Source organism: Rhinatrema bivittatum, chromosome 3 (assembly GCF_901001135.1).
Source record: "Rhinatrema bivittatum chromosome 3, aRhiBiv1.1, whole genome shotgun sequence".
NCBI lineage: Eukaryota > Metazoa > Chordata > Amphibia > Gymnophiona > Rhinatrematidae > Rhinatrema > Rhinatrema bivittatum.
In genome coordinates, this window is record NC_042617.1 from 108,129,603 (window position 1) to 108,155,691 (window position 26,089).

Below are 26,089 nucleotides of genomic sequence, written 5' to 3' on the forward strand. Positions count from 1 at the left end.
CATCCAGAATCTTCATTACTTATGTTTTCTTCCTCATTGTTAAAAACTGCATTTTTGAACTGAACAATTCATTGTAAATCATTCACTTCCATCTTTGGAAACTTTACCATTCTACAGGTTAATACAACATGTTAAAGTTCCTATCTTTTCTTCTTCTTACTCCTAGTTGTACGTATCCTTGTTTATTGTAACTGTATTTATAATATGTATATTACATATTTGGTTCTATGTTCCAGTTATTACCCCATTGTTTACTGTAAACCGGCTTGATGTGATGTTATCACGAATGCCGGTATAGAAAAAATCAAAATAAAATAAATAAATTTAATGATGCACAAGTCCACTTAAGGTCTAACTATCAATAGTTTAGAATCAAAGAAACTGACAAGAGATAAAGACTTCCAAGTCCATGCAGTCTTTCAATTTTGCACCCTCATATAATACTGCAGATCCTATTTGATCTCTAGCTTTAGCTTACACATAAAGCATGCCACTAACCACCCAACAATCACCTATATACAGTTTTCCATCTGACTGACACATTCATGGAATGGAGCTTGATGGTAGTACTTAAACCAAAAGTGCAATTCTGAAATGAGTTAACATCAAAATTATTGTAGAGATACACTGTGATATACCATGTGTCGTATAATATTACTTAATATAACCACTACTGTGATGTGTCATGGGAGTTTCTTCAGCAACCTTTGAATTAATATTTGGTATTATTGCAATCAATTTGAATCTGACTTGAGGCACTGTACTGCAACAAAGCTGTATGTCAATATCCATGGCTTTTTAATTGCATTTCCTATTACAGGAACATAGAAACATGACAGCAAAAAAAGACTATAGGGCCTATCTAGTCTGCCCATCTCTACAATCCCTACCACTCCTTTAAAATTCCCCTATGCTTGTCCCACACTTTTCAATTCAGATACTGATCTTGTCTTCACCACCTCCACTGGGAAGGCTGTTCCATACATGCATCACCCTCTCTGTAAAGAATATTTCCTTAGATTACTCCTGAGTCTACTTCCTTTTGCTCACATCCCATGACTCCTCATTCCAGAGTCTTCTTTCTATTGAAAGATGCCCTCCTCCTGTGCATTGATACCTTGGAGGTATTTAAATGTCACTATATTATCTGTCCTATCCTGACTTTCCTCTAGGGGATATATGTTTACATTTCTAAGTCTATCCCCATATGCTTTACAAGGAATATCATTGACCATTTTAGTAGCCACCCTTTGGACTGGCTCCATTCGGTTTATATCCTTGTGCAGGTGCGGTCTCCAGAATTGTACACAGTATTCCACATAAGGTTTCAGCAGAGACTTCTACATGAAAAATATCATTCCTTTTGTCTGCTGATCATTCCTCTCCTTGAGCACCCAAGCATCTTTTTGACTTTAACCATCACCTTAACCACCTGTTTGGCCACCTTATGATTATCAGATATAATTTTCCCCCAGATCCTGCTCTTCATTCATGGATAGAAGAATTTCACCCCTATACTGTACCACATCCTTGGGTTTTTGCATCCAAATATATGATGCTGCATTTTTTAGTTTTAAATCTTAGCTGCAGTTTCTAGTCCAGTGATGGTTAACTCCAGACCCTGACTACCACAAACAGGCCAGGTTTCCAGGATATCCACCATGAATATGCACGAGACAGATTTATATATAAAGGAGGCAGTGCATGCACATCTTTCTCATGCATATTCATTGTAGATATCCTGAAAACCTGGCCTGATGTAGCACTCGAGGTCTGGAGTTCGCCATCACTGATATAGAGCATCCCTCAATGTTTGCTAGATCCCTCCTCATATTTTTCACACCTACCCTAGATTTTGGTATCATTATCAAAAGGACAAACCTTTCCTGACCGTTCTTCCCCAATATCAATTATGAAAATGTATAGAACTGGTCCCTGTGGTACCATGAGAAACACCTCTCCCCTCTGCCTGTCCAGCTCCTCCCTCAGTGTAGGCATCATGTCTGCTGCAGTCCCACCAGTTGGGTTGAGCAGAGCAGTTACTGGACAGAAGTTGCCCTGGGCAGTGTTTCATTCAGCACCCCCTTTTCCTTGGTCTCATCTTGCATTGTCACCAACTCAAACAAAATGGGCAATGTGGCACTCCCCTTACAATGGCACTGAACATTAAGGATCACATGGTTCTGCTTCATTCATTCATTTTTAACTTGAACATTTGTAGCAATCTGATTAAAATAAGCTCGAGGATCACCATTTATAACAAAGAACAGCTGACGATCATGTGCATACATTCTAAAAGGAATTCCTAGCTTATCCAATAAAGAGCAAGATGGCCTTAAATAAACATTGAATAATGCAGAAGCCAACATAGAGCCTTGGGGAGCCCCACAAGAAATATTGAACCAATCAGACTGATTCCCACCCATCAATACTCGCTGCTTTCTTGATCCAAAATAGGACCAAAACCAAGCAAGAACTGTCCCACAAATCCCTATTGATTTAATCTGTCCAACAATACATCATGCAAAACCGTATCAAAAGCTGATGCTACATCTAAAAATAGAGCAATAACAGCTTCGCCTCTATCAAAAGCTTGAACCAAAAAATCTAAAACTGTCTGGAGGAGGATTTCGGTACTATGACCCTTCCTAAAACCACATTGATATTGATGCAGTATCTGATTTTCTAAAAGAAAGTAAGAGAATTGTGAATAAATTGCTTTTTCCAATAATTTACCCATTGTTAATATGTTTAAAATGGGACGATAACTTGAGGGAAGATCTAAGGGTAAGCTTCCTTTTTTCAATACTGGTTTGATAGATGCTTGCTTAAATTCTGATGGAACAAGACCCTCTTTTAATGATTATTTGAGGCCAAAATTGCTCCAAAATTATCTTTTAAAACGTAGATAACGGAGAATGGACAAGGGTCAAGAGGACAAAATGACTTTTTAATTTGACTCATTTTTTTCTACCTTGGTAACACCAACCTCCTCAAATGAGTTCCAAATAGCCATCGATTCAACTGTGGATATAGAGGGACTCAAAATTTAAGTTAATGTGAATGGCAGTTAAGCAATCTGGTCGCATATAGAAGCGACTTTATTTTTTAAATGACTTGCATTGTCTTCTGATGAAAAACTGCAAGAGATCACTTCTTTAGAAGCATGCTCATTTATCCATTTTACAATGCCAAATAATTCAGATGGTCGGTTGAGAGAGGACTGAAAATGCAAGGTATAATAATTTTTTCTGACTGCTTGAAACACTTTTTTATATTCCTGTCTAGCAGAGAAAAACAATTAATGAGTAGACTCAAACCTATTTTTCCTCCAAGCCCTCTCATGACACCTCATTATCGTTTTGTATCGAACCAATGAACTGTCATACCAAGGCTCTCTGCTATTTGCAGATCTCTGCCATCTCTGTACTAGTGGTGGATTGTCATCATAAACAATTCCTAAAGTTTCTATCAATGAAGTAGCCATACTATCAGCAAAGGCAGAACTCAAAAGATCTTTAGTTATTAACCATTCGGTCTTAAACCCATCTAAATCTGTAAATGATCTCACCTACTGCTGTACTAAATTATTAGCATGTTTAATTCCTTTCTTAACAATGGAAACTTGCCACTTTACAAAATAATGATCTGTCACAAAACAGGCAAAAGATTGGTAATAGCAATCATATTTTTAGAGGCAAGTTGTTTGGGAGAAATCATTTGATCAAGTATATGACCCTTCCTTATGAGTCAGGGATGAAATCTGTAGTATTAAAACAGAGTTTATAAACTCCAGAAAATCATTAAAAACTTCCCTAAATTTACAATCTAAATGACGATTTAAATCACCTAAGAGATTAATCTTAGAATAATGTATCAAAAGAGAATTAAAAAAATTCTCTTTTGTTGTCAAATCTCTAGCTAAAAATTCAGGAGGGCAGTAAACTAATGCAAAAACTAGATCGCCAAGCTTGAAAACTGTATTCTCACAATCGTGATCAATTGAGAACGTCAAAGATTTTAAGACAAAACAGGCTTTATAAAATATCAAGACACCTCCACCATTTCTCCCCATTCTATTATGTTATAGGAAGGAATAGCCATCTGAGAAATTTAGATTTAATAATGGAGAGTCTGTTTCTTTTAACCAAGTTTCTGATAAAAAAGAAAATCTATATTATTTTCTTTAGTAAAAGAGATACTTTAGTAAAAAATGATAAGATAATATCCAATTGTTGTCTTAAAGATAAATCATTAACTTTAAGCATGGTTAAAGTAAAAGATTCAGGAGTAGCAGCCTGTAAAGACACAACATTTATTGGAATATTCACCAGATTACATGCCACAGGTTTCTGTACTAAAACAGCAGCAAAGATGTAACATCCCCTGTTGGTGATCACAGAAATATTGTAAAAACCCATAATAATGACTAAACTAAAAAAAAAAAAAAGTAAAAGTAAACCTCCCTACAATGGTTCCAGCAAACTTCACAGAGAAGGGACAGGCAAAAGTACCCAAACTAGCTACTGTTGGAAACAGGATACTGGTCTCAATGAACCTTGGTTGGACCCAGAATGACATATCTTACTTTTGCCCTGGATTGTGGGGAAGGGAGGGAGCTTTCTTGCAACAAACAAGAATGTGGGTATTCTGTTTTTCTGTCATCTCATGAGAAAGCTGATAAACACTGTAATGAAACCTGGGTGCTCAAACTTTAACAGTTCAATGTTAGGCAAGACTTGAGATACCACAGTCTATTTTCACTGTTCACAATGTGGCAATTGCTATTGTGTTGCACTATGTGGCTTGTGATACTTATGCACCCAAGAAAAAAAATTTACCTCTTAAGGCAGGATCCCAAGGCATCTGATGTGGGGACTCCCTTGAACATCTCCTCTTGTCACATCTGGTACCACTTGGGGTCCACCATCCAGCCCACACTGAGTAATATGAAGCCCATAGTAATCTCTCCTCTTCCCCTCAAGAACTTAGGTGTTTTGTGCTTGGTTCTCTGGTCTTGAAGACATATTAAAGTGCATTTTAAAGGTATTCCCTCATGGATGCTGCTTTTCTGCCTCTGCAATTAGAGGAGCTCCGTAAAGACGGTAAGCCCAACATCAGTGCCAGGCAAAATGATTAAAACCATTCTTAGAAACAAAACCTCTGCTTAAATAGACAGATATGGCTTAATGGGGAATAATAAACACGGTTTTAGTAAAGGGAAGCATAGCCTTACCAATTTATTAGATTTTGTGAAGGTGTAAACAAACATGTAGATATAGGTCAGCTGGTTGTTATAGCATATTTAGATTTTTAAAAGGCATCTGACAAAGTCCCACATGAGAGATTCCTCAGGAGATTGCAAATTCATTGGATAGGAGACAATGTCCTGTGGATTAGTAATTGGTTAAAATACAGGAAACAGAAAGTAGGACTAAATGGTCAGTTTTCCAAATGGAGAAAGGTCATTAGTAAAGTACCTCAGGGATCAATACTAGGACCTGTGCTGGTTAACCTATTCCTAAATGATCTGGAAAAGGGGTGATGAGTGAGATGATCAAATCTACAGATGACACTAAATTATTCAAAGTTGTTAAACTAGCAGCAGATTGCAAGGTACTACAGAAGGACCTTGTGAGACCAGGAGATTAGGTGAACTGAATACCAATTGAATGACAGAAGAAATTTAATGTGGAAAAGTTCAAATCAATGCACACAGAGAAAACAAATCCCAGCTATAGGTACACAATGTTGGGTCCTGTATTGGGACCCTGGAGTCCTTGTGAATAGTACATTGAAATCCTTGGCTGTGTGTGTGGAGGTGGTCAAAAATGGAAATAGAATCTTAGGAATGTGTTAAGATGCGAAGCTCGTAGGAAGCTCCCGCAAGCTGCTGGACTCACTCCTGATGCAGACGTAATCGGAAGTACTTTTTTACTCAGTGCCTAATTAAGCTGTGGAATCTGTTGCCAGAGGATTTGTAGAGGCGATTAGCATAGCAGGGTTTAAAAGAAGTTTCTTCAAGTTCCTAGAGGAAAAGTCTATAGCACAATGTTAGCCAGGTAGACTAAGGAGAGCTATTGCTATTGCTATTCTTGGAAGCGAGTAACAAGAAATAGTTCTACTTTATGGGATCTGTTAGGTATTTGTAACTTGGATTGTTCACTTCAGAGACAAGATGCTGGACTTGATGGCCCTTGGTCTGAGCCTGCATAATATTTATGTTCTCAAGCCCAGCTCCAGTAATGGCCGAACAGCTGCCTGGAGATTTTCTATCTAGCACTCCACGTGAGCTGTCTTAAGTGTTTTTATGCCTATACTTTAAAGACCAGTTGATATTTCTGGCAGATTATGACAAAAACCTCAATTTTCAGCTCACAGAAAGTTTTTCTTAAATTTGCATTTTGCATCCCAGAACGGACACGGCTAGGAGTTAGGCTGTCAGGGTCTGAACTGCCCTGGTGAGATAGCAGTTTGATTAATGCCAGTGTGGTCTTAGCTTACAACTATGGACTGGCAGCCATAGCGTCTCTTACGCGCGTAACCCTTTGAAAATCTGCCCCAATGAATTTACTGGGTAATATATTAAAAACTAATAAGAGAAAATATTTTTTTAGTCAAGCTCTGAAATTCATTGCCAGAGGATGTGGTGAAAGCAATTAGTATAGCTGAGTTTAAAAAAGGTTTGAACAAGTTCCTGAAGGAAAAGTTCATTAGCCATTATTAAGGAAGACTTGCAGAAATCCACTGCTTACGCTTGGGATAAGCAGCTTGGAATCAATCTACCTCTTGGGATCCCTGCCAGGTACTTGTGACCTGGCTTGGCCACTATTGGAAACATGATACAGGGATTGATGGACCCTAGGTGTGACCAAGTATGGCAAGGCTTATGTTCTCTTTTTTCTTATCTGGCTAAGTGGCGCCACTTAGCTGGATAAGTCAAAACTTTTCCAGCTATGTTGAACGTCACGTGTCTTTTAGTTAAGTGAGCATGCTGTAGATTTACACATATTTTATATCATGTATGGGTACTTGCATGCACGATATAAAATACATGCATGCATGTTTAAATTTATCTTCCCTGTGAGCAATATTACAGAGGGATTAAAAGAAAAAGTTTGCCTTTTTAACAGACAGCACGAAGATCCACAGCAAAATGGATACCTGTGAGGGAGTAGATAAAATAAGAAGTGATCTGAGAAATTTCGAAGAGCATTTCAGTGCTTGGCAGTTAAAAACAATGGAAAAAAAAGTGCAGAAGCCTGCATCTGGAGTATAAAAATCTAAAGCCTGGATTTTAAAAGGGCTATGTGCATAAATTTGGGGGTTTACTTGAATAGCCAGGCCTTGCACGCGCCGTGCGCACTTTACAATGAGCCCAGCCACGCACGTAAACCCCAGTACGCGCAGAAGTGCCGGCCGAGGGAAAAGGGTCGACCTGGGGGCATGAGCAGGACGGGACAGTGACATTAGCTGTTGTCCCGGGAAACTACTTCTGCTTTGGAGGAGCAGTAAGTATTAAAATAAAAAAATTAGGGATAGTTAGTAGAGATGTGAATCGGAACCGGAATCGGTTCGGTTCCGATTCAAATCCTATAATTTTTATCGTACGGCCCGATTTTTGTTTATCGGCTGTGCCTGATCCGATAAACAAAAAACCCACCCTGACCCTTTAAAACTGGTCTGACCCAGCATGGCAATTTCTTACGTTCTTATATATATCACCATAGATAATAAGTAGCCAGCAAGTCCATCAACACCTATCCATATGCACAATAGACCCATTACTTATTCCAGACTACTGAGATGAGATTTAATGATTAAAATATGTATACAATGGAAAAGAGATGGCATGGGTAGGGATATGATAGTGGGAATCAAATACCTCAAGAGTATAAATCAAATATAAAATCAAATGTATTTTCAGATAAAAGAATGCTCTAGAAAAAGAGGTCATGGTATTTGACTCTATGGAGAGTAGACTGAGGAAAAAATCATGAAATATTTCTTGACAGAAAGGGTAGCAGGCACATGGAAAGGCCTCCCAGTGCAGAGTAGATAGGTGGTAGAGACAAAAAGTGATAAAGAAAATCAAGAAAGGTTGTCATAAGCCCAGAGGATTTCTTCTTGTGAAGGAAAAATCAGATATTAACAGGGGTCTATGGCATTGCACCAGGAATGAAATTGGGAGGACTAAATCTAATATTCTTATCTACCATCATATTTTATTTCTATAAATAAGCACAGACTGTAAGATTCTGACAACTCACAGATATATGTTTTTTTTCTTTTCCTTTCAATCAAAATCTTTAGCTACATACTAAAATATCAATGAGTATAAAATGCAGGGATATTTCTTTAGTATTCAGAGATTTCATTGCAAAGATAAATATATTGCTGCCAACCTATTTGATATTTCTAATCAGTGACACTTAGCTAGAGCAAGATCAAGCCAGCCAAATTGATTTCAGTTCCCTAGAGATCTACCACAAATACAGAGTAAATAGAACTAAAAATAAAAACTTAAAAATCTATCATGTCCTGCTGAATGGTATGCAAATAGAACAATTTTAATGAGAAAATAAAGGAAATCTTATTGTCCAGTCAGGGAAACTTATCTACCTGCTAGACTAAAATTTTAAACCCAGTCTGTTCTACACGATTCTTTTTCAAATATGAGGGTCCTGCTTGCTGAGCATATCTACCATGTGCCTAGCACTATCAGTGTAGCTATCAGCAAATTTTATTGCTGTCCCAACTCCCAAAAGGGAAAAACAAGATAATATCTCTATTTTACTACTGCTGGCATAAAATCCAATCCAATCCTCATTTAACTCTCTTACCCAATGAGTTTGAAATCCAGCAAAGCACATATTTTCAAGTGATTACCAACAACAAACTAAACTGTCTTCAGCCATCAAGGAATGTATATATTATTGGTTTGAAGATGGTTTCCAATGCAGTTTGAGAAAGTAAGGACTGTACTATAGATGCTCCTCAGCACTAAGAATCTTACATTCAAGGCAGGATTGCTGGACAAATGATTGGGTCAATAACTTACTGCTCAATCAGCCTTAATCGGGATGGAAAAAAATAAAAATATATATTTTGTTTGTTTTGATTTTTACAACAATTTATCCATTAGTTGAGTTTAGCAAACAATGTCAGAAACAAAAATATTAAACATTATACTCACCGTTCTCTCTCTTGTTCTAAAGTCTTCTGTTCAGCCTCTATACTTTCTTGTAGTCCTGCCTGCTCTTCACTACTATTCAGAGTAGCAAGTTTTCTTTTCTGCTCTTTGATTTCAAGATCTATGGTGGACTGGCGCTGAAGAGCAGAGTGCCTTCTCTCCAGTTTAGCTACAGCTTGTTCTAAGGCTTCTCTCTGCTGTTTCTCCTTTGATTCAAGAATTTCTTTTTCTTTCTTACGAACTTTTTCTTCCTGTCGTGCAATATTAGCTGTGAATTCAAATGTTTCTTGAAGCTGCTGCAGTTGGTTTGTGTTATCTCTATACTGCGCAAGATGTTCTTCTTTTTCCTCAATTTCTTTCTCAATTTGATAAAGAGTATTGTCCAAACCTAGCAGACCACTATCAAGGATCTCAGCAGTTCTTTGTTTCTCTTCCAACAAAGCTGGCAAATTAATCTCTTTTATATAATGAAGCTGACGTAGCTTATATTGTAACCTGTTTTCTGCTTGCTTTATCTGGTCAGACTCTTCAGCTATTTGTGCATCTAGGGCACTTTCATTATCTCCATGGAGCAGATTTGAGTGCTTTTCAAGTGAAAGTCTTAAATCATCCAGTGTTTCGCTATCCTCATCTATTTCCTTTTCCAGGAGTTTTCTTTGTTGAACCAGGTCCCTCTCCAAACTAGACAATTGCTCCTGCTGTTTCTTTTTAAAATCCGTGTAATTTTGTGTTGCCTTTTCGACCTCTTCATGATCCTCTTCGCCTTCAGATCTGGCTTCCTTAGCTTCCAAGAGCTCTTCTCTGATGCTTTCAAGAATCCTTTTCTCTTCCTCAACCCACTCAACATCACCTCTCTTGACTAAGTTTATCATCTCCTGTTTTTCTCGAAGCTGTTCTTCAAGACGACCCACAAGTGATTTTTGTTCCTTTTCTTGTTCTTCAAGTCTTTTTTTTTCAGACTCCAGCTTGATATACTGTTCATCCTTCTCCCTTTTAAGTTTTTCTAGATCTCTAAATATTTCCATTTTCTTGGCTTTCTCTGAGCTATGAAGTTCATGCAGTCTGTGCAGCTCTTCCTGAACACGGATAAAACATTCTTCTTCTTGCTTTTTTTTTTGCATTTCAATTTCTTGCTGCTCCCTTAGCCGTTCTTCTTCAAATTTTTCTTTTTCAGCCAGCAAATCTTTTAACCTGCTTTCAATGTCCAAACTTCGCCGCTTCAGGCTCTCTTCTTGTTTCCTGATTTGAAGCTGCACTATTTCAGTTTCTTTACGCTGAGATTCCACCTCTTGTTGAATTTTTTCCAGTTCTGCCTTTTCACATCTTTGTTTCTCTTCCATTTCTTTTATCAGTCTCCTATGGAAAAATAAAGTACATTTATTAGGTTTCCATCTTAATTATGGATTTTCCACTGTTGCAACCATACAGGTTTTTTACAGCTTAACATAAGTCTTAAAATGGTTAACACTCCTCTGAATAATTTTCTATTGTAGTTCTTAGCTGTTTTATAGAAACCATGTTGGTCCTTATATTAATTTAGTTCAGTTATTAACATCTCTCTCCTGTTTACTGTATTCTTACTCAATTGAAAAATAAATGCATTATCTACATACTGCATGTACAATAAAAGTAAAGTCAGCATCATACATTACTCAAATAAAACAAATGTCTGATAAAAATTCACAGTTCATTATGAATTAATATGATATTGTTTTGAAATCAGTATGTTCCCATGAAATTGTCCAAATCAGTATTATTTCCTGCCTTTAATTCAAGAAGAAAAGGCAAGGAATCAAATTTGAATAAAGAAACTGAAATCTTCCATTTATAGGTGCAGGATGGGCAACAGCAATAAAGAGGTCAATATTCAAAGGGGTATACCTTGGTAATTTTTCAGCTACCTGGACAAAAACCTATAATTAAACATTCCCTTCCTCTGCCCCCCTAAATTTTACCATTGTAAATTTAGTCAGATAGAAAGAGGGTGTTAGGATTTGTAGGTATGTGGGCCCTGGGCTGAGGTGAGAGATGGTACTGCCCACAAGGAGGAGCCCTTTGGGCCTCACTGTCAGGAGGCAAGGTCTCAGCTGACGTCAGACACAGGGAGATGACTAGATTCTTTATTAAAGTAGTAGAATGGCACTGCCTGCGGAGCGGGGAGTGCAGGAGAAAGTCACACAGACACAGAGGTGCCACAGAGTCAGTGAAGTGGGGAATACCCAAGGAGGTTACCTCAGTAGAGAAGATATGGCAATGGTCCGCAGAGCGGGGTACACAGAAGAGGCTCCTCAGGAGAGATGATACGATAGTGGTCCGCGGAGCAGGGTACACCAATAAGGGTTCCTCACTAGAGATGATATGGTAGTGGTCCACAGAGCGGGGTACACTGATGAGGTTCCTCACTAGAGATGATACGGTAGGGGTCCATAGACGAAGTACTCACAGTAGGGGTGGTTCCAGGGGAAGCCCCAGGGAACGGGGTAAACAGCAGTCCAAGGCGTAAGGCCCGCCGAGGAGCAGATAGCCAGAGACGAGGAAGGGTCCCCGAGGAGCGGGAACCCGGGACGCCTCACACCGAAGAAGCGGGAACTGGAACGGACGTCTGTAGTGAGCAAAGCGGATTCAGCAATGAGAGAACTCATTGCCAAGTCGTAGGCAGACAGGACCAGCTGACTTAAGAGTCCGTGAAGACTGACGTCATCCGGGGGGGGGGGGGGATGCCCCTGAGGTTCCCGCCATGACGTGCTTAAGACTGGCCCGAGAGCATGTGTGCCTTAGGAACTCCAAGGGCAAGATGGCGGTCGGTAGCATCCACGCCGACCAGGGAGGCCCGGGAACAGAGGCGAACAGGCCGACGATAGCTGGCAGAGGCCGCTAATCCACCCAACGAAGTCAAAGCAGAGAAGCAAGAGGTGAGCATCAGCGGTCGCAACTGTCTGCGACCGACGGGCATAACAATACCTCCCTGCTTAGGGCCCCTCCCCAGGGGTTTGGGCTTTCTCAGATGAGAAGCAGAAACTGCTTGATCAGTTCTTTGTCAAGGATATTGACTGCAGGCTCCCAACTGTTCTCTTCGGGACCAAATCCTTCCCATGAGATCAGATATTCCCATCGCTTCCCGCGCTTCCTGATATCCAGAACATTCTGTACCTGATACGTAATTGTCCTCTTCTAATGCCAGAGGTTGTGGTTCTGGTGGTTTCTTAGAGGACAAGATGAGAGGCTTCAGTAGTGAGATGTGGAAGGTGTTATGAATCTTGAGCAATGTGGGTAGGCGGAGATTGTAAGTGACCGGACCCAGCCGGCGAAAAGGCCTGATGTATCTGGGAGCGAAGCGGGCTGAGGGCAGTTTCAAGCGAATAAAGCGAGTGCTGAGCACCACCTTGTCTCCAGGGTTAAATTGTGGAGCTGCTCAATGATGGGCATCGTAGAATTTCTTTGCCTTCTGAGCGGCCTGCTGTAGCAGTTATTTGGTGTGTTTCCAAAGTTGGTGTAACTCTTGCACAGAATAGCTGGAGATGACACAGACAGAGGTAATGAAAGAGGAGGCAGAGGCTGGCGTCCGTATACTATTTGGAAGGGTGATGACCCGGTAGATGCAGATTGATGGGTGTTTAAGACAAATTCCGCTCAGGGAAGCAAGTCGAACCAGTCATTCTGCCAAGAGTTCACATACGCCAGAAGAAACTGTTTCAGGGTACAGTTCATTCTCTCTGTCTGACCATTGGCCTGCGGGTGATAGGCTGATGTGAGGTCCAAGGTTATGTCGAATTTTGTACACAATGACTTCCAAAATCTCACTGTAAATTGAACACCTCGTTCAGAGAGTATATGTCTCGGGAGTCCGTGGAGGCAAAAGATATGACGGATGAATAGTTTTGCCAACTCTGGAGTGGAAGGAAGACCAGGTAATGCCATGAAGTGAGCCATCTTCGAAAATCGGTCCACGGTGACCCAAATGGTGTTGTTGCTACTGGAAGGGGGTAAGTCCACAATGAAATCCCTGGCTATGTGTGTCCACGGCTCATTAGATACAGGAAGGGGTTGAAGGAGATCCCAAGGACGGCCTGCCGGCGGCTTCTGATGAGCGCAAGTGGGACATGATTCTACATACGCTCGAGCGTCTTTTTTTCATGTTGGGCCACCAGTAGAATCTCTGGAGAGTGGAAAGAGTTCTAGCTTGTTCGGGGTGGCCTGCGAGCAAGGAATCATGCGCCCAGCGGAGGATTTTCCTTCGAAGTGGTCGGGGGACCACCGTCTTCCCCAATGGCACTGTGAGTGTGGCAGAGAGGAGAACTTTTGTTGGATATATGATGTGCCGTGGAACATCTTCAGTGGTGAAAGAACAAGAGAGTGCATCGGCTCTGGCACTCTTATTGGCTAGCCAGTATCGTAGTAGGAAATTGAACCGAGTCAAAAAAAGAGACCAGCGGGCCTGCCTGTGAGTAAGGTGTTGAGCATGGTGTAGATACTTGAGGTTCTTGTGGTCAGTACATACCGTGATTTGGTGCTGCTCTCCCTCGAGCCAGGGGTGCCACTCCTCAAAGACCAATTTAATCGCCAGTAATTCCTTGTCCCCGATTCCATAATTATGCTCAGCCGGGGAGAAGCGTCGGGAGAAGAATGAGCACGGGTGCAAGGTGTGATTGGCTGAATGCTGGCTGAAGACTGCACCAACACCGACGTCTGAAGCATCCACTTTGACGATGAAGGGTCATCGGGGATCGGGATGACGCAAGCATGGTTCTTGTAGGAACGCCTCCTTGAGCTCCTGGAAGGAGGTTATAGCTTCTGGTGACCACTGGGAGGGATTGGCTCCCTTTCGAGTCATAGTTGTGAGAGGAGCAGTCAGTGTTGAATAATGGTGGATGAATGACCTGTAGTAATTAGTAAAGCCCGGAAATCTTCGGAGTGCCTTAAGGCCTGTTGGTTGAGGCCAATCCCGAATACTCTTGGTCTTTTGTGGGTCCATCTGGAACCCCTGGCTGGAGACCACATAGCCCAGAAAAGGGACAGACTCCTGGTGGAAGGAACATTTCTCCAGTTTGATGTATAACTGGTTATCCCATAAGCGTTGCAGAACTTTGGCACGTCCTGGTGATGGCTCTGGAGGTCTTGTGAAAATTCCAGGATGTCGTCCAGACAGACCACGACACAACTGTAGAGCATATCTCTGAAGATTTCATTCATCATATTCTGAAATACCACTGGGGCATTGCAGAGGCCAAATGGCATTACCAGATATTCAAAATGGCATTACCAGATATTCAAAATGGACATCGAATCCCTGTACATATCTTATCCTTATGTATCTGTTTTCACCCTTCCCCCGCCCCCTCCTTTGTCTCGACTACCCCTATCCATCCCTCCCCCAGTTATTTAGTTACTTGCTCTATTACTGCGTTTATGTTACATACTGTTTTCTGTAAAGGCTTTGCCTATATATCTTTTGGTTGTAAGTTACTTGTAAACCGGCACGATGTGCAAACGGTTGCCGGTATATAAAATTAAATAAATAAATAAATAAAATAAATAAATAAATGCGTTTTTCCATTCGTCGCCCTGGTATATAATGACCAAATTATATGCTCCTCTGAGGTCCAACTTGGTAAAAATCTTGGCCCCTTGGAGCCTGTCAAAAAGTTCAGAGATTAATGGCAAGGGGTAGCGGTCCTTCTGGGTAATCTCATTTGCCGGAGTAATCTATGGACAGCCGGAGGGAGCCGTCCTTTTTTCCCACAAAAAAGAAACCTGCTCCAGCAGGAGATTTGGAAGGCTGAATGAAGCCTTTCGCCAAATTTTCTTGTATATATTCAGACATGGCCTTTGTCTCAGTCAGAGAAAGTGGGTAGACCCTTCATCGGGGAGGCTCAGTGTTAGGCAAAAGATTTATTGCGAAATCAAATGAGCGGTGAGGCAGTAGAGTGTCCGCGGCTTTTTTACAAAACACGTCCTTGAAGGAGGAGTACTGCAGCGGAAGACCCAGAATGGATGTTGTAGTAGCATGGCAGGAGTTGCCCCAATGGGGCAATTGTAGAGTACCCCAATCGAATTGTGGAGTGTGTAGTTTTAACCATGGCAGCCCAAGGACCACAGGGTGTATAGCCTTATCCAGTACCAAAAAAGAAATGGTCTCCGTGTGCAGTGATCCAGTATGAAGGTGAATGGGGACCGTGGAGAAGGTAACTTCGCCTGGTAATGGTTCACCATGGATAGAAGAAAGTAGTAACGGCGTTGGTGTCCAGATGATGGGAATCCGAAGGTGTTCCATGAGATGTCTGAGGATAACATTTCCACTGGCCCCAGAGTCTACCAGTGCCAGGGTGTGAAATTCCTGAGCGTCTGAATTAATAAAGTCAGCAGAGGAGAGGGCGTGGTCAGGCCTAGGAGGAGTCCTCCGGCAGATCCTAGGCCTGGGAGTTTCCCGGACAGAGTGGACAGGAGGGTACCGCATGCCCCGGTTGATCACAACACATGCAAAGGCCGGATCTTTGACGATATCGCTTCTCCTTTGCGGATAGATGACTGTGACCCATTTGCATCGGTTCCTCTTCCTCGATGCTAGGTGTAGGAGCAGTCTGGGTGGATGGCGTTGGGCGAATGCGTGGAGCACCTGAAGACATTCTCTTGGATCCCCTGGCTTCATGCAAACGCTCACGTAGATGGCGATCAATGGTCTATAAGGGAATCCAACTCCACTGGAATTTTTACCAGTGGAGTCTCCACCAATAATCAAAGCAAAACTACACTAGTCATTTTGCTTTGATTATTGCCTATGGAAAACCTATATGCAGAAATGTATGTCTGCTTTCTATGTGGGGAGTTTAGTATAACCAAACAATTGCATTCTCTGCTCTCCCCCCACCCCTAGGACTACCTCTGCAGTATGTGGATAAGAGTACACAAATTGCTGAAATATGAGCATATTTTTACCCTCATGCAGGGTGGGCAATAATTAAATAACCCATTTCTTTGTGTAAAACTTAATTATAAATAAATATGTCGTTCCATCTAATCTTCAGAATTCTGATCACAAGAAGCAGGGTCAAAGCCCTAGCTGCTCTACCACTCAGCAAGACATAGGGAAACAGGACTGAAGAAAATAAGGAGCCAAAGGAGGCATCTTCCAACCACTCCCTTAGTAGTCTGGATTGGCTAAAGCCCAGCTAAAAGGGGAAGTCATTTCCAGCAACCAGAAGGCTGCTTAGCCCACTTGTTCAAGTGAACCATCTGTGTCTTAAGAGCCAGGCTCTGAACCTTCTTCCAGCTTCTATGCCAATCTGGATCTTACTCTTGCTCCAGCTCAGCCTGGTGATCTTCAGCAGCCTGGCAAGTTACTCTGAAGTCTGTGTTATCACTGCCTTGCCTCTAGCCCTTGAATTAGGTCCTGCTGCAGCCTTGCTGTCAGTAGGGGAGCCCAATCTCACTACCACCATGCTGTCATAAGCTCCTGGACCCCAGTCAGCCGTAATCCTGTTTATGGGCTCCTGCTCTTTCACCAACTACTTTACGCCCTGCCAAACAATGGAATACCAGAGACACCTTGCTACTAACTCTAGCCCTGACCAGATTCCTTCTAGGAATACTTTCCTTTCTTGGGCAGGAATCTGACAGTTTTTTGCGAAATTCCTTTTGCTCCTGGTGACCCAGGAAACAAGAACACGGCAGACCTCAGTCCTATACAAGTAACTGAGTCCCCATGGACCCAATACTGGCAGGAAGACATCACCCTACCTCTGTCAGAGTGTTTCAGTGGTAGACCTGGACTCTCACAAGGATTTATCAACCACTGCTGACCACTTTACTTCAGCTTATACACCCTGAGGTCCATATTTAGACACAGTCTGGCTAGCAAAGTTAATTGAATAAACTTTGGAGGTATATTCAAATACTGAAATCACATTATTGAATACAGCCAGCCATCTTAAAGATAGCCGGCTAACTACAGTCGCCTAACTTTAGGACAGCTTTTTGGCCCAACCAGACTTAGCCATCTCTGAATATCAGAGTTAGCTGGCTAACTTAACCATCTAACTTAACTCCTCCCAATTATGCCTTTGGAATGCCCCTAACTTAGCTGGCCAAATTCTAATCGGTTATTTTATTAACTAGATAGAATTTAGCTGGATAAATCCCCAAAAATTCATTTAGCCGGCTAACTTCTGAGTTAGCCGGCTAAATGCTTTTGAATATGGACCTTCCTATGACTACCCCAGTAATGGGGCAAAGGTGGGTCCAGAACTGATCCTTCTTACAGGGAAAACGATGCACAAGGGTTTTCCCCCGTTAGAGCATGAAAACTTAAGGAAACTGGGAGGTGTTTCTGTACTATTTCTCAGGAAACTTTGACAAACTCCAACAGATCCATACCACTGAGATGGGTTTGAACTGGGTACAGCCTATATCTCCCACTTCTGATAACTGGCCGCTGAATCAGAATTGAATGAGTCTGTCCAGTGGCATCCATTTCTTAGTGGACAAGGGAAGTAAATAAAGGATAAGTTGGCAGATTGATTCTCTAGAGGCAGACATTGCCTTCATCAATCTGTGCATTAGAATTGTTTCAGAACCTTTGCATCAGAATTGAGTGAACAACAAGAAATGAGACAGAATTCACAGAACGCTGTTGTTGACTGCCAAATACCTCAGGCATGCCTGTTGCCTGAACCTATGTAATTGGCAATGGGTCAACTATGGTTTTCTCCTGCATTGTGGGGCATCTGAACATTATGAAGTATATTTTAAAAGCATTGCACACACAAAAGAGCCACATATGCACATAAGTGGCCACGTGGGAGCTACGTGAATTTTAAATAGCCAGGAAGGGCGCATGAACATTAATGCACTCACGCCCAGAAAAAATAGGTGGAAAAGCAGCAGGGCATGGGCGTTCAAGAGGCGGGGCCAGCACTGATGAGCGTAACCCCTAATTTTCCTCAGCCAGCACGCATATGTTACACATGTAACTTTGCTACAGCTCCTCAGTAGGTGTAAGAATCTGGTGAACATAGAGAAGGGGGAGAGAGGGAGAGGGAAGGAAAGAGAGAGACTCTTTATAAGGCTCAGCCTGACACTCAAATATATAGACCATTGTAAGGGGGCACTTTGAATCCAAGTGGATTTTTTGGAGGTGGCTTAGGGTTAGGGGGGTTGAATTTACAGACACATTCAGAGGTATTCATTGTAAAATTGACATCATTAAAGAATTTTAGACCTTATAAGCGAAGTTGATTTGTATACTGCAGTCTCTGCTAGCTGCATTGTACAAATCAACTACTTTTCATCACTTATAAGGTCTAAAATTCTTTAATGATGTCAATTTTTCAATGAATACCTCTGAGTGTGTCTATAATACCACCACCCTTACCCCAACCCATCTCGATTCAAAGTGTCCCCTTACAATGGTCCATATATTGAGTGTCAGGTTGAGCCTTATAAAGAGGTGCTTACTCTCTCTCTTTCAGCGCGCATAAGATATAAGTGTAAAGATGCAGACATATGTGTGTGAAGAGTATTTTATAACCTATGCGTATACTTTATAAAATAGCGCATACCTTTGCGTGCGGCAAGATACGCACGTTTATGGGCGCATGTGCGGCCCTTTTAAAATGTACTCATTTATTACCAAGTATCCCCAGAAGCAGCTGATGGGAAACAAGCTGGTCCAGATATGTGAAGAGTGGCCAGGCCAGTCACAGATGAAAAGAATAATCATTACCTCTTTCACTGCAGTCTTTTGCTCCAAATGGGAACTCAAGTGACAGAATGCCCCTATATTTACCTGTACAAGCTGGTCTATGCCTCCTGGCTTTGCCCTAACCATACCCATTCCAATGAGCTATAACTAAAACCTTGTTAAATATTTTTTGTAAATTTGTCTCTTTCAACTTTTTTCTCAAAAAATATCAGATGAAAAAATGATAGACTTGGAATTGCTGCATTGAAACTTTTGATAAGAGTGAAAAGGGTTGCCAGAAGCAATAACAAAACAAGCCTAGAACTGCATGGCAACTTAAACAGGCAATCCAAAAACAGAAGCGTCTTTTTAATTTCATAAAATGTGTTACAAATGTCTGGGATAATATTTTAATGCTTAACAAGATGGGTAACTATTATTTAATTTCATAAAATCATTTTCTAACTGAATGGTTATGTAGACTGTATTTTCTCTCTACCAAAAGTAATTCTTTTTTATTTACTGTAGGCAAAAGTTGAGATTTAGCATTTTGAAAAAGATCGAAAAAAGCTACCAGTAAACATTTAATAAAACTTTTGTTTTACAAGTATTGCCAATTGCTTAACCTATAACAAACAAAATATAAAATGTATGACCGAAAGATCAGCTGAACCACCAAGAACCCATGGGGAAAAGTCCATCAGGAAAATATAGGCATGAAACATATTAACTATGAGCTGGACAAGAGCTGCCCCAAAGACGTGAAAAGAACAACCCCCCCCCCCCCTTTCCTTTTTTAATTTTTTTTTTTTTTTTAGAAATGTGTAATTTAGCCTTCTCTTATAAAGGAAACTTGGGCTACTGGGCTAAAGAGATGCATCAAAAACATTTTGCCACCTTTTTTTATTGTGCATTTCAAAATAAATACAAGAAAACCTTGTACAGAGTTTCGAGCAGAGGAAAAGGCAAATGACACAAGCAAAGCTCCTTGTTGCAAGATATCTGTTGACTGAGAATTTTCAAAAGATTCGTAATGTTCAAGGAAGTATCCAAAGGCAAATTATCGCTGGGAACTTCTTCAGCCTGAGGCAAATAATATGCCTTAGTTATTATAGGCATCGCAGCATTTGGAATTTTCAGAATATGAGAAATATAATTTCTAAACAAATCTGCAGGAGAAATCAATTTAATAACAGGAAAATTTAGAACTCTCCAGTTAAGAGATTGCAAAGTATTTTCAATATTCTCAAGCTTCTTGGAGTATATCAAATCGGATTGAACCAGATTTTGCTGAGTTTTCTCCAGGGAAAGAACCTGAGTATCCAATGCTAAAAGCTTGGTTTCCTGACACAAAACCGTATTGGAATTAAGTCAAACTCGGTTATGGGTATCCAAAATAACCTTGGATAGTGAAGAAATGGAAGTTTCGAAAATCACTAAAGCATTCCATAAAACTTCTAAGGAAATCACGGATGGTTTACTCAGTTCAAGCTTAACAACTGAGACGTTCATCACATTGCTTCTACTCTGGAACACACCTTCCATTAGGAGGGGCCGATGTTAGGGGTCAAAGGCAAAGAAACGCTCACTCCAATAACCCCTGGGCCAGGGGTGTTCTTTTCAGCAATTAACGAAGCCACTATTGTGTAAAAAAACACAGGGCTTCCCATGACAAAGTCGAAGCTCCCCGACTCACCTCACGGGGAGCCGACAATAAGTCCAACGGTAGCAGCACTCCATGGTGAGAGGGAAATGGTATGGCCAGCGCTCCAGGGCTAAGAAAGATTTCTTTGGCCAGCAGAGGAGATTTCCACTCACTGTTATCTTCTGCAACGGCCAGTTAATGTTGGTGGTGTGGCGAAGAACCCCTCAATCCGGGGTTAGAGCAAGTCTAGCAAGGGAGAACTGGTAATATTCTCCCTCAATTTGGCTTTCCTCTTGGTGTGAGGCATTAGAAAAGAAGGTAATTCAAGAAAAGAGGAAAAACGAAGAGAGAGGCTCTAAGTGTGCTTCTCAGTCAGCAGCCATCTTGTCCCTCACCACATTTACTTTTTATGTAATGATAGTAACTTTGATGTATTTGAAAGTTTCTATCATATCAAACCCAGCTGTTGTTTATCAAGTTCTGGAGGCCATATCTCTAAAAGGTTACAGACTGCTTACAGGTAGTTCAGAGAAGGGCTACTAAAATAATGCAATGTGTACATCATAAGCCATAGGATGAGACTTAAACACTTACACATGTATATTTTAGATGAGAGGAAGAAGATGGGGTGATATGAGAGAAACATGAAAATACTTCAAAGGTATAAGATAATCCACACAAGCATTTTCCACTAGAATGGAAGCTCTAGACCAATAATTTTCAAAGTGAAAGTATGCACATACTTTCACTTTGAAAACTGCCAAAGGAAAGTACCCACACCTGCTATTTTGTGTGGGTAACTTTTCTAAGTAAACATACCCGAACAGTTTTGAAAATGCAAAAGTATGTGTGCATTTAAAAATGCCACAACAACCCCACTCTCCAAAATGACTCCCTTCTACTGCAGGTAAAAGTAGGCATGTAGTCAGATTATGTACGTACTTTTACTGACATAGAGGGTGGCAATTTTCAAAAGGCCCCTTTCCATGGGTAAAGCATTGTTTTATCCACAGAAATCTTTTTGAAAATGACCCTCTGTATGTACAAGTTGATAGTTTTTGCAAACAGAAGCTGCTGAGGAAAATTATATAAAATATGTTGCTATACTGTTTGTACTAGTATGTCATCTTTAAACCTTACCTTTTATTTTCCAATTTTTCCAGTTCTTCTCGCTGTTGTCTTTCAAATTCAAGCCTAAAAATCCCAGAAGGAAAAAAAAAGGTTTAATGCTTCAAGAACAGTGAAAAAAATGGAATTCATTCTACAAATCAAGAAACCCATTTGAAAAGATATTACATTAGATGACATTATGAATATTTTAGATTAATACAAGTTTAAAAAGTTTAATTTAATTTTGTAGAACTGAAAATAGTTCCCTTGACCATTGCTCAAATGAGATTTTATGCTGCTGGGCACATCTTATTACATCTGAAACACAAATGAATTTTACTGAAGAAACTATTTAAATATGAGGGTTATATATAAGACATGTAAATGATTAGCACAGACTCTGCAAGTTAACTACATGCAGACATGGCAATCAATATATAGAAATTGAGTTTCTCTACCTTAGACAAATTGGTCCTTTTACAGGGAAAAGACTGCCACAGGAGGTAGAGAGAAAGCAAAGGGATCAATTAAGGAAAATAATTAATAGGAAAATAAAAAACATGACAAGGTAAGCAATACAGAATGTATTAAAGCCAACAAACCTTGTAACAGCAAAATGTTAAGATCTTAACAAGCTATTAAACCCATTCAAAATGTTAGCTTTCATATGCAGTGACTGTATGAGACAGCTTCACATACTTTAGTGCAACCTGTCTGTACCCTTTTCTTTTTGCTGTAATCAATTTTCACTTAATGTATAAGATCTTTACGACAAGGACCTTCCAACCTTATTTTATAAAGAAGTATGATTGTCATGTTAGTTCATTTGAAATAAAAGTTAGACAAACGTATAATGTGGTACATTTCTTGACTACCTTTAAAAAATTAACATTCCCTTCCTCAGGTCCAAACAGAAAGAGTATGGTCAGAGCAAGAGATGACACTGTCAGAAAGCTTTCTAATTTTTATTTTATTTTTTTTACTGAGTGAACAGTGTTATATACATAGAAAAAACAATTAAGGTAGTAATACAGTATAAATTCTATACTGGCTTTTTTGTTTAGCCGAACAGTATGTAAAATCATGAGCTGATTACCCATACTGTGATAATCACTACCAAGTTGTCATATGATTTGCTATGTTCCCAGCAATTAAATGTTAATAAAGAAATGCAAACAAATACAGAGATGCATGTGCGATGCATTCTAGTGGATGGTACTGTGCAAAATGTACTTCATTTGTACTGACCTTTCACATTTTACTGCTTCAGTGTATATTATGAATTACAGACACTTGCTCCCCATGATTGAAAATATACATTTTGACAGACTAATGCAGCTGAAATTTTGAAACTGCGAGCTACCACTGCAGCATACCCAGCATAAAAACTAACTGCTGTTCCTATTGAGTAAGCAGAAGTTCATAGTTATGTGTTAGATGTCTTTCTTTAATAGATGTCTCTCTATCATGCTGGGATCAACTGAAAAATCATAAAAGCACAACTTGAAAGACTTACATTTCTTTATATGCCAATAAAGAATACATGCCCCAGCAGAGCATACCTATAAAATGTGTAAAAACAGTATAAACGTCATTCAGCTTTTCTGTGAATGAATTTCCAAACATATTCAGTTCCAAACATAAAATGTGCTTGAAGTTTTATTTTTTTCATTTAGATTCTGCTTTTCACACTTTTTTCAAGCACTTTAAAAGAAATTAATTTCAAATGCAACTGAGAAAAAGCTGAATGAGATTAAAATCATATACCATAGTTATCTATGTATACCCCTCTCTATATTCAGATTGATGGTTCTAAAATACAGTCCTCAAGCACCTCAAATAGGTCTGTTTCAGAATTTTTAAAAATTAAAAACTGATATACATATCTACTCACACACACATCAATGAATCATTTATTTTGATGAAGGGTGTGTCATATGCAAATGACATTCAATCTTCAAAGTGACTCTTTCAAGATTGAACAATTTGTCAGTAGGGGAACTGAAAGATGGACTGTTAACAAGAGGAGCTCATTTGTTTAAACTAACAATGAGAGGTCCATGGTAAGAACAAACTGGACTCTTGGTAATATGAAGTAATTTCACAGTCTATCAGCTCTTCCTTGATATAAATCTAGTCCTCAATCTCAGGATATTCTACCTATTAATCTTTACTGCCTAACACTAATACTGTTAGATTTTACTTCAATTACCTATTAAAATCTTTCTAGAGCCTACATTTTACCTTACCTTATCTATATGATTTTACGTACTTAGAGATAATTTAACAAAATGTCTTTTATTCAATGCAACAATTGTGGTGCTTATGTCCCAAGGCCTATCGTTTGGAGAATCAAAGGGTGTCCCTTTTGCCTTAAGCTGTCTGCAATTAAAATGGAGTTGATTCATCCAAGGGAGGAATTTTCCAGGTTTGAATTAACCTTGACCCACCCAGTATCTCTCACCCATCTCCCACAGAAGTTTCAGAAACCCAGAAAAAAATGGTTTACAATGGGCTCTGGTAGAACAAGACATGTAAATTATACAAAAAGAAGGTAAAACAGGTATTGTATGAACAAGTGACAAACAATATACCTGTATCAATCATTAAAGTATTACAAATATTAAAAAATATTAATATAAAAGTATACATGTACCTAAAACAATCACATCTTAAATTTCCAAGGTGCATAACCTATACTAATACAATATATCCTTAATATAGTTACCAACATACATTGTATCATTGCTCAAAACACAAAATTACCCTCCACTAATACATTGTATCACTCCTATGTTTCAAAACAAACATTGAAACATTATATCACTTCTCAGATCACAAAACAATATAAAAAACAAAGAATCTCAATGAGGTCACATCAAGCATACAAATTTCTACATATGTCCCTCTCTCAGTTCTTTTTGTATACCCAACAAAAGGCCTTTGTTTCACCAATGGCTTTGTCAGGGGATATCAGATAACTATCTAGGGGATCATTAACACATTACATTGAAACCTCACAATGTGTAGTCTGCTAAGCCACATGTTCCAATCACTTCTTATTAAATACAAGCATTAGTTACAACCTAATCCTAAATAGCCAGCAAAATGTACCGCTTCCAACACTGGGCTTACCTTGATAGAAAACTCTGATACATGCCTCCTATTCAAGGCAAATACTATTATTTCTCACTGACCCTCTCTGGTGCCCACTTTCGCTGCTCACTCCATTTCTGACTGCACAATACTTAAAAACTCAACATCAGTATTATATCATAAATTGTGTACCCTTTTAGATAGACAGCTTTATCATGAGAAATACTCACCCAACAAACTAAAAGACAAAATTGCCAAACTGATCAAATACAGAATCTTGAAATGATTTAATACCGACGTTCTCCTGCAGTCAGAAAACGCTACGGCTGTGCATAGCTCAGCAACTGCTCCTTGTATTGATCACTACATCTGATCTGATTTTATCCAGAGTGCAGGGTTTGTATTTCTGTCATTTCCTATAAATATGAACCCCATTCGACATCCTGATTTAAACCCCATGGTTCTACAGTGTTCCAATTAAAGATATACCATTGTAATAGGACTCAGGAAATGTTACTTCCAATTCAATTTTACCCTAAGTAAGACACAAAACCTCAAATCCTCAATCGCATGACCAACTGTTTTCCAATGCTGTACCAGTGGTGCATTTTCCTTACTTGTATGTTGTACACAGCTAAGATGTTCTAATATCCTTACTCTAACTGGCTGCCTCATCTGGCCAATATACATTTGCATGGGCAAATAATCACATATATTACCTGTGTTGTATAGCAATCAAACCTATCCAGTAATACGTATGTGCAATTGGTCAATGGAATTTGTAAGGAACTGGACTCATATACAAACAAACACCACATTTTCCACATTTATGCTGGCCCAAATTCTGCTGTTCAGCTTCTGCCATAGGAATAGTTGTGGAAATCAACATATCCCGTAATGAGCGATTTTTTTAAATGCAAAAACTTGTGAGCTCTTAAACAATCCATTACCTTCCAAAATGGACCAATGGCGCAAAACTATAGATTTAATGTTATTAGAATGACAGGAAAAAGGTAATGCACCAATAAACCTTGTCAATGGGTCTTTATTGCCTGTAAATTAAAGGTTCTCCCGATTAGCATACAACGCTCTCTTGTATGCTTTTCTGATAACCTTATATTTATATACTCGCTCCAAAAATCAATCAAAGTTCTTGCGACCGCAATTTATACTCATCCACAGTAATACATAAATAATGCAATCTTAAAAATTGACCAGATGGAATATTTTCTTTTATTTTTCTGGGGTGAAAATTTGAAAAATCCAATGTAGTATTTTTATCAGTTTGCTTTCTATATATTGTGGTCTGTAACTCCCCTTCATTTTTATACAATATCATATCCAAAAAAGGTATCTGAGATTGTTGGAT

The 26,089-nt window shown here is 39.7% G+C and overlaps 1 protein-coding gene across 1 annotated transcript in view; it reads right to left on the minus strand.

Annotated features, from left to right (window-relative positions):
- The window catches only part of KIF16B (kinesin family member 16B), a 742,061-nt gene that overhangs the window by 172,787 nt on the left and 543,185 nt on the right, over positions 1 to 26,089 (minus strand). Inside the window, 2 exon segments of the mRNA XM_029596778.1 lie at positions 9,197 to 10,549; positions 21,655 to 21,708. Coding sequence (XP_029452638.1) covers positions 9,197 to 10,549; positions 21,655 to 21,708 — 1,407 coding nt within the window.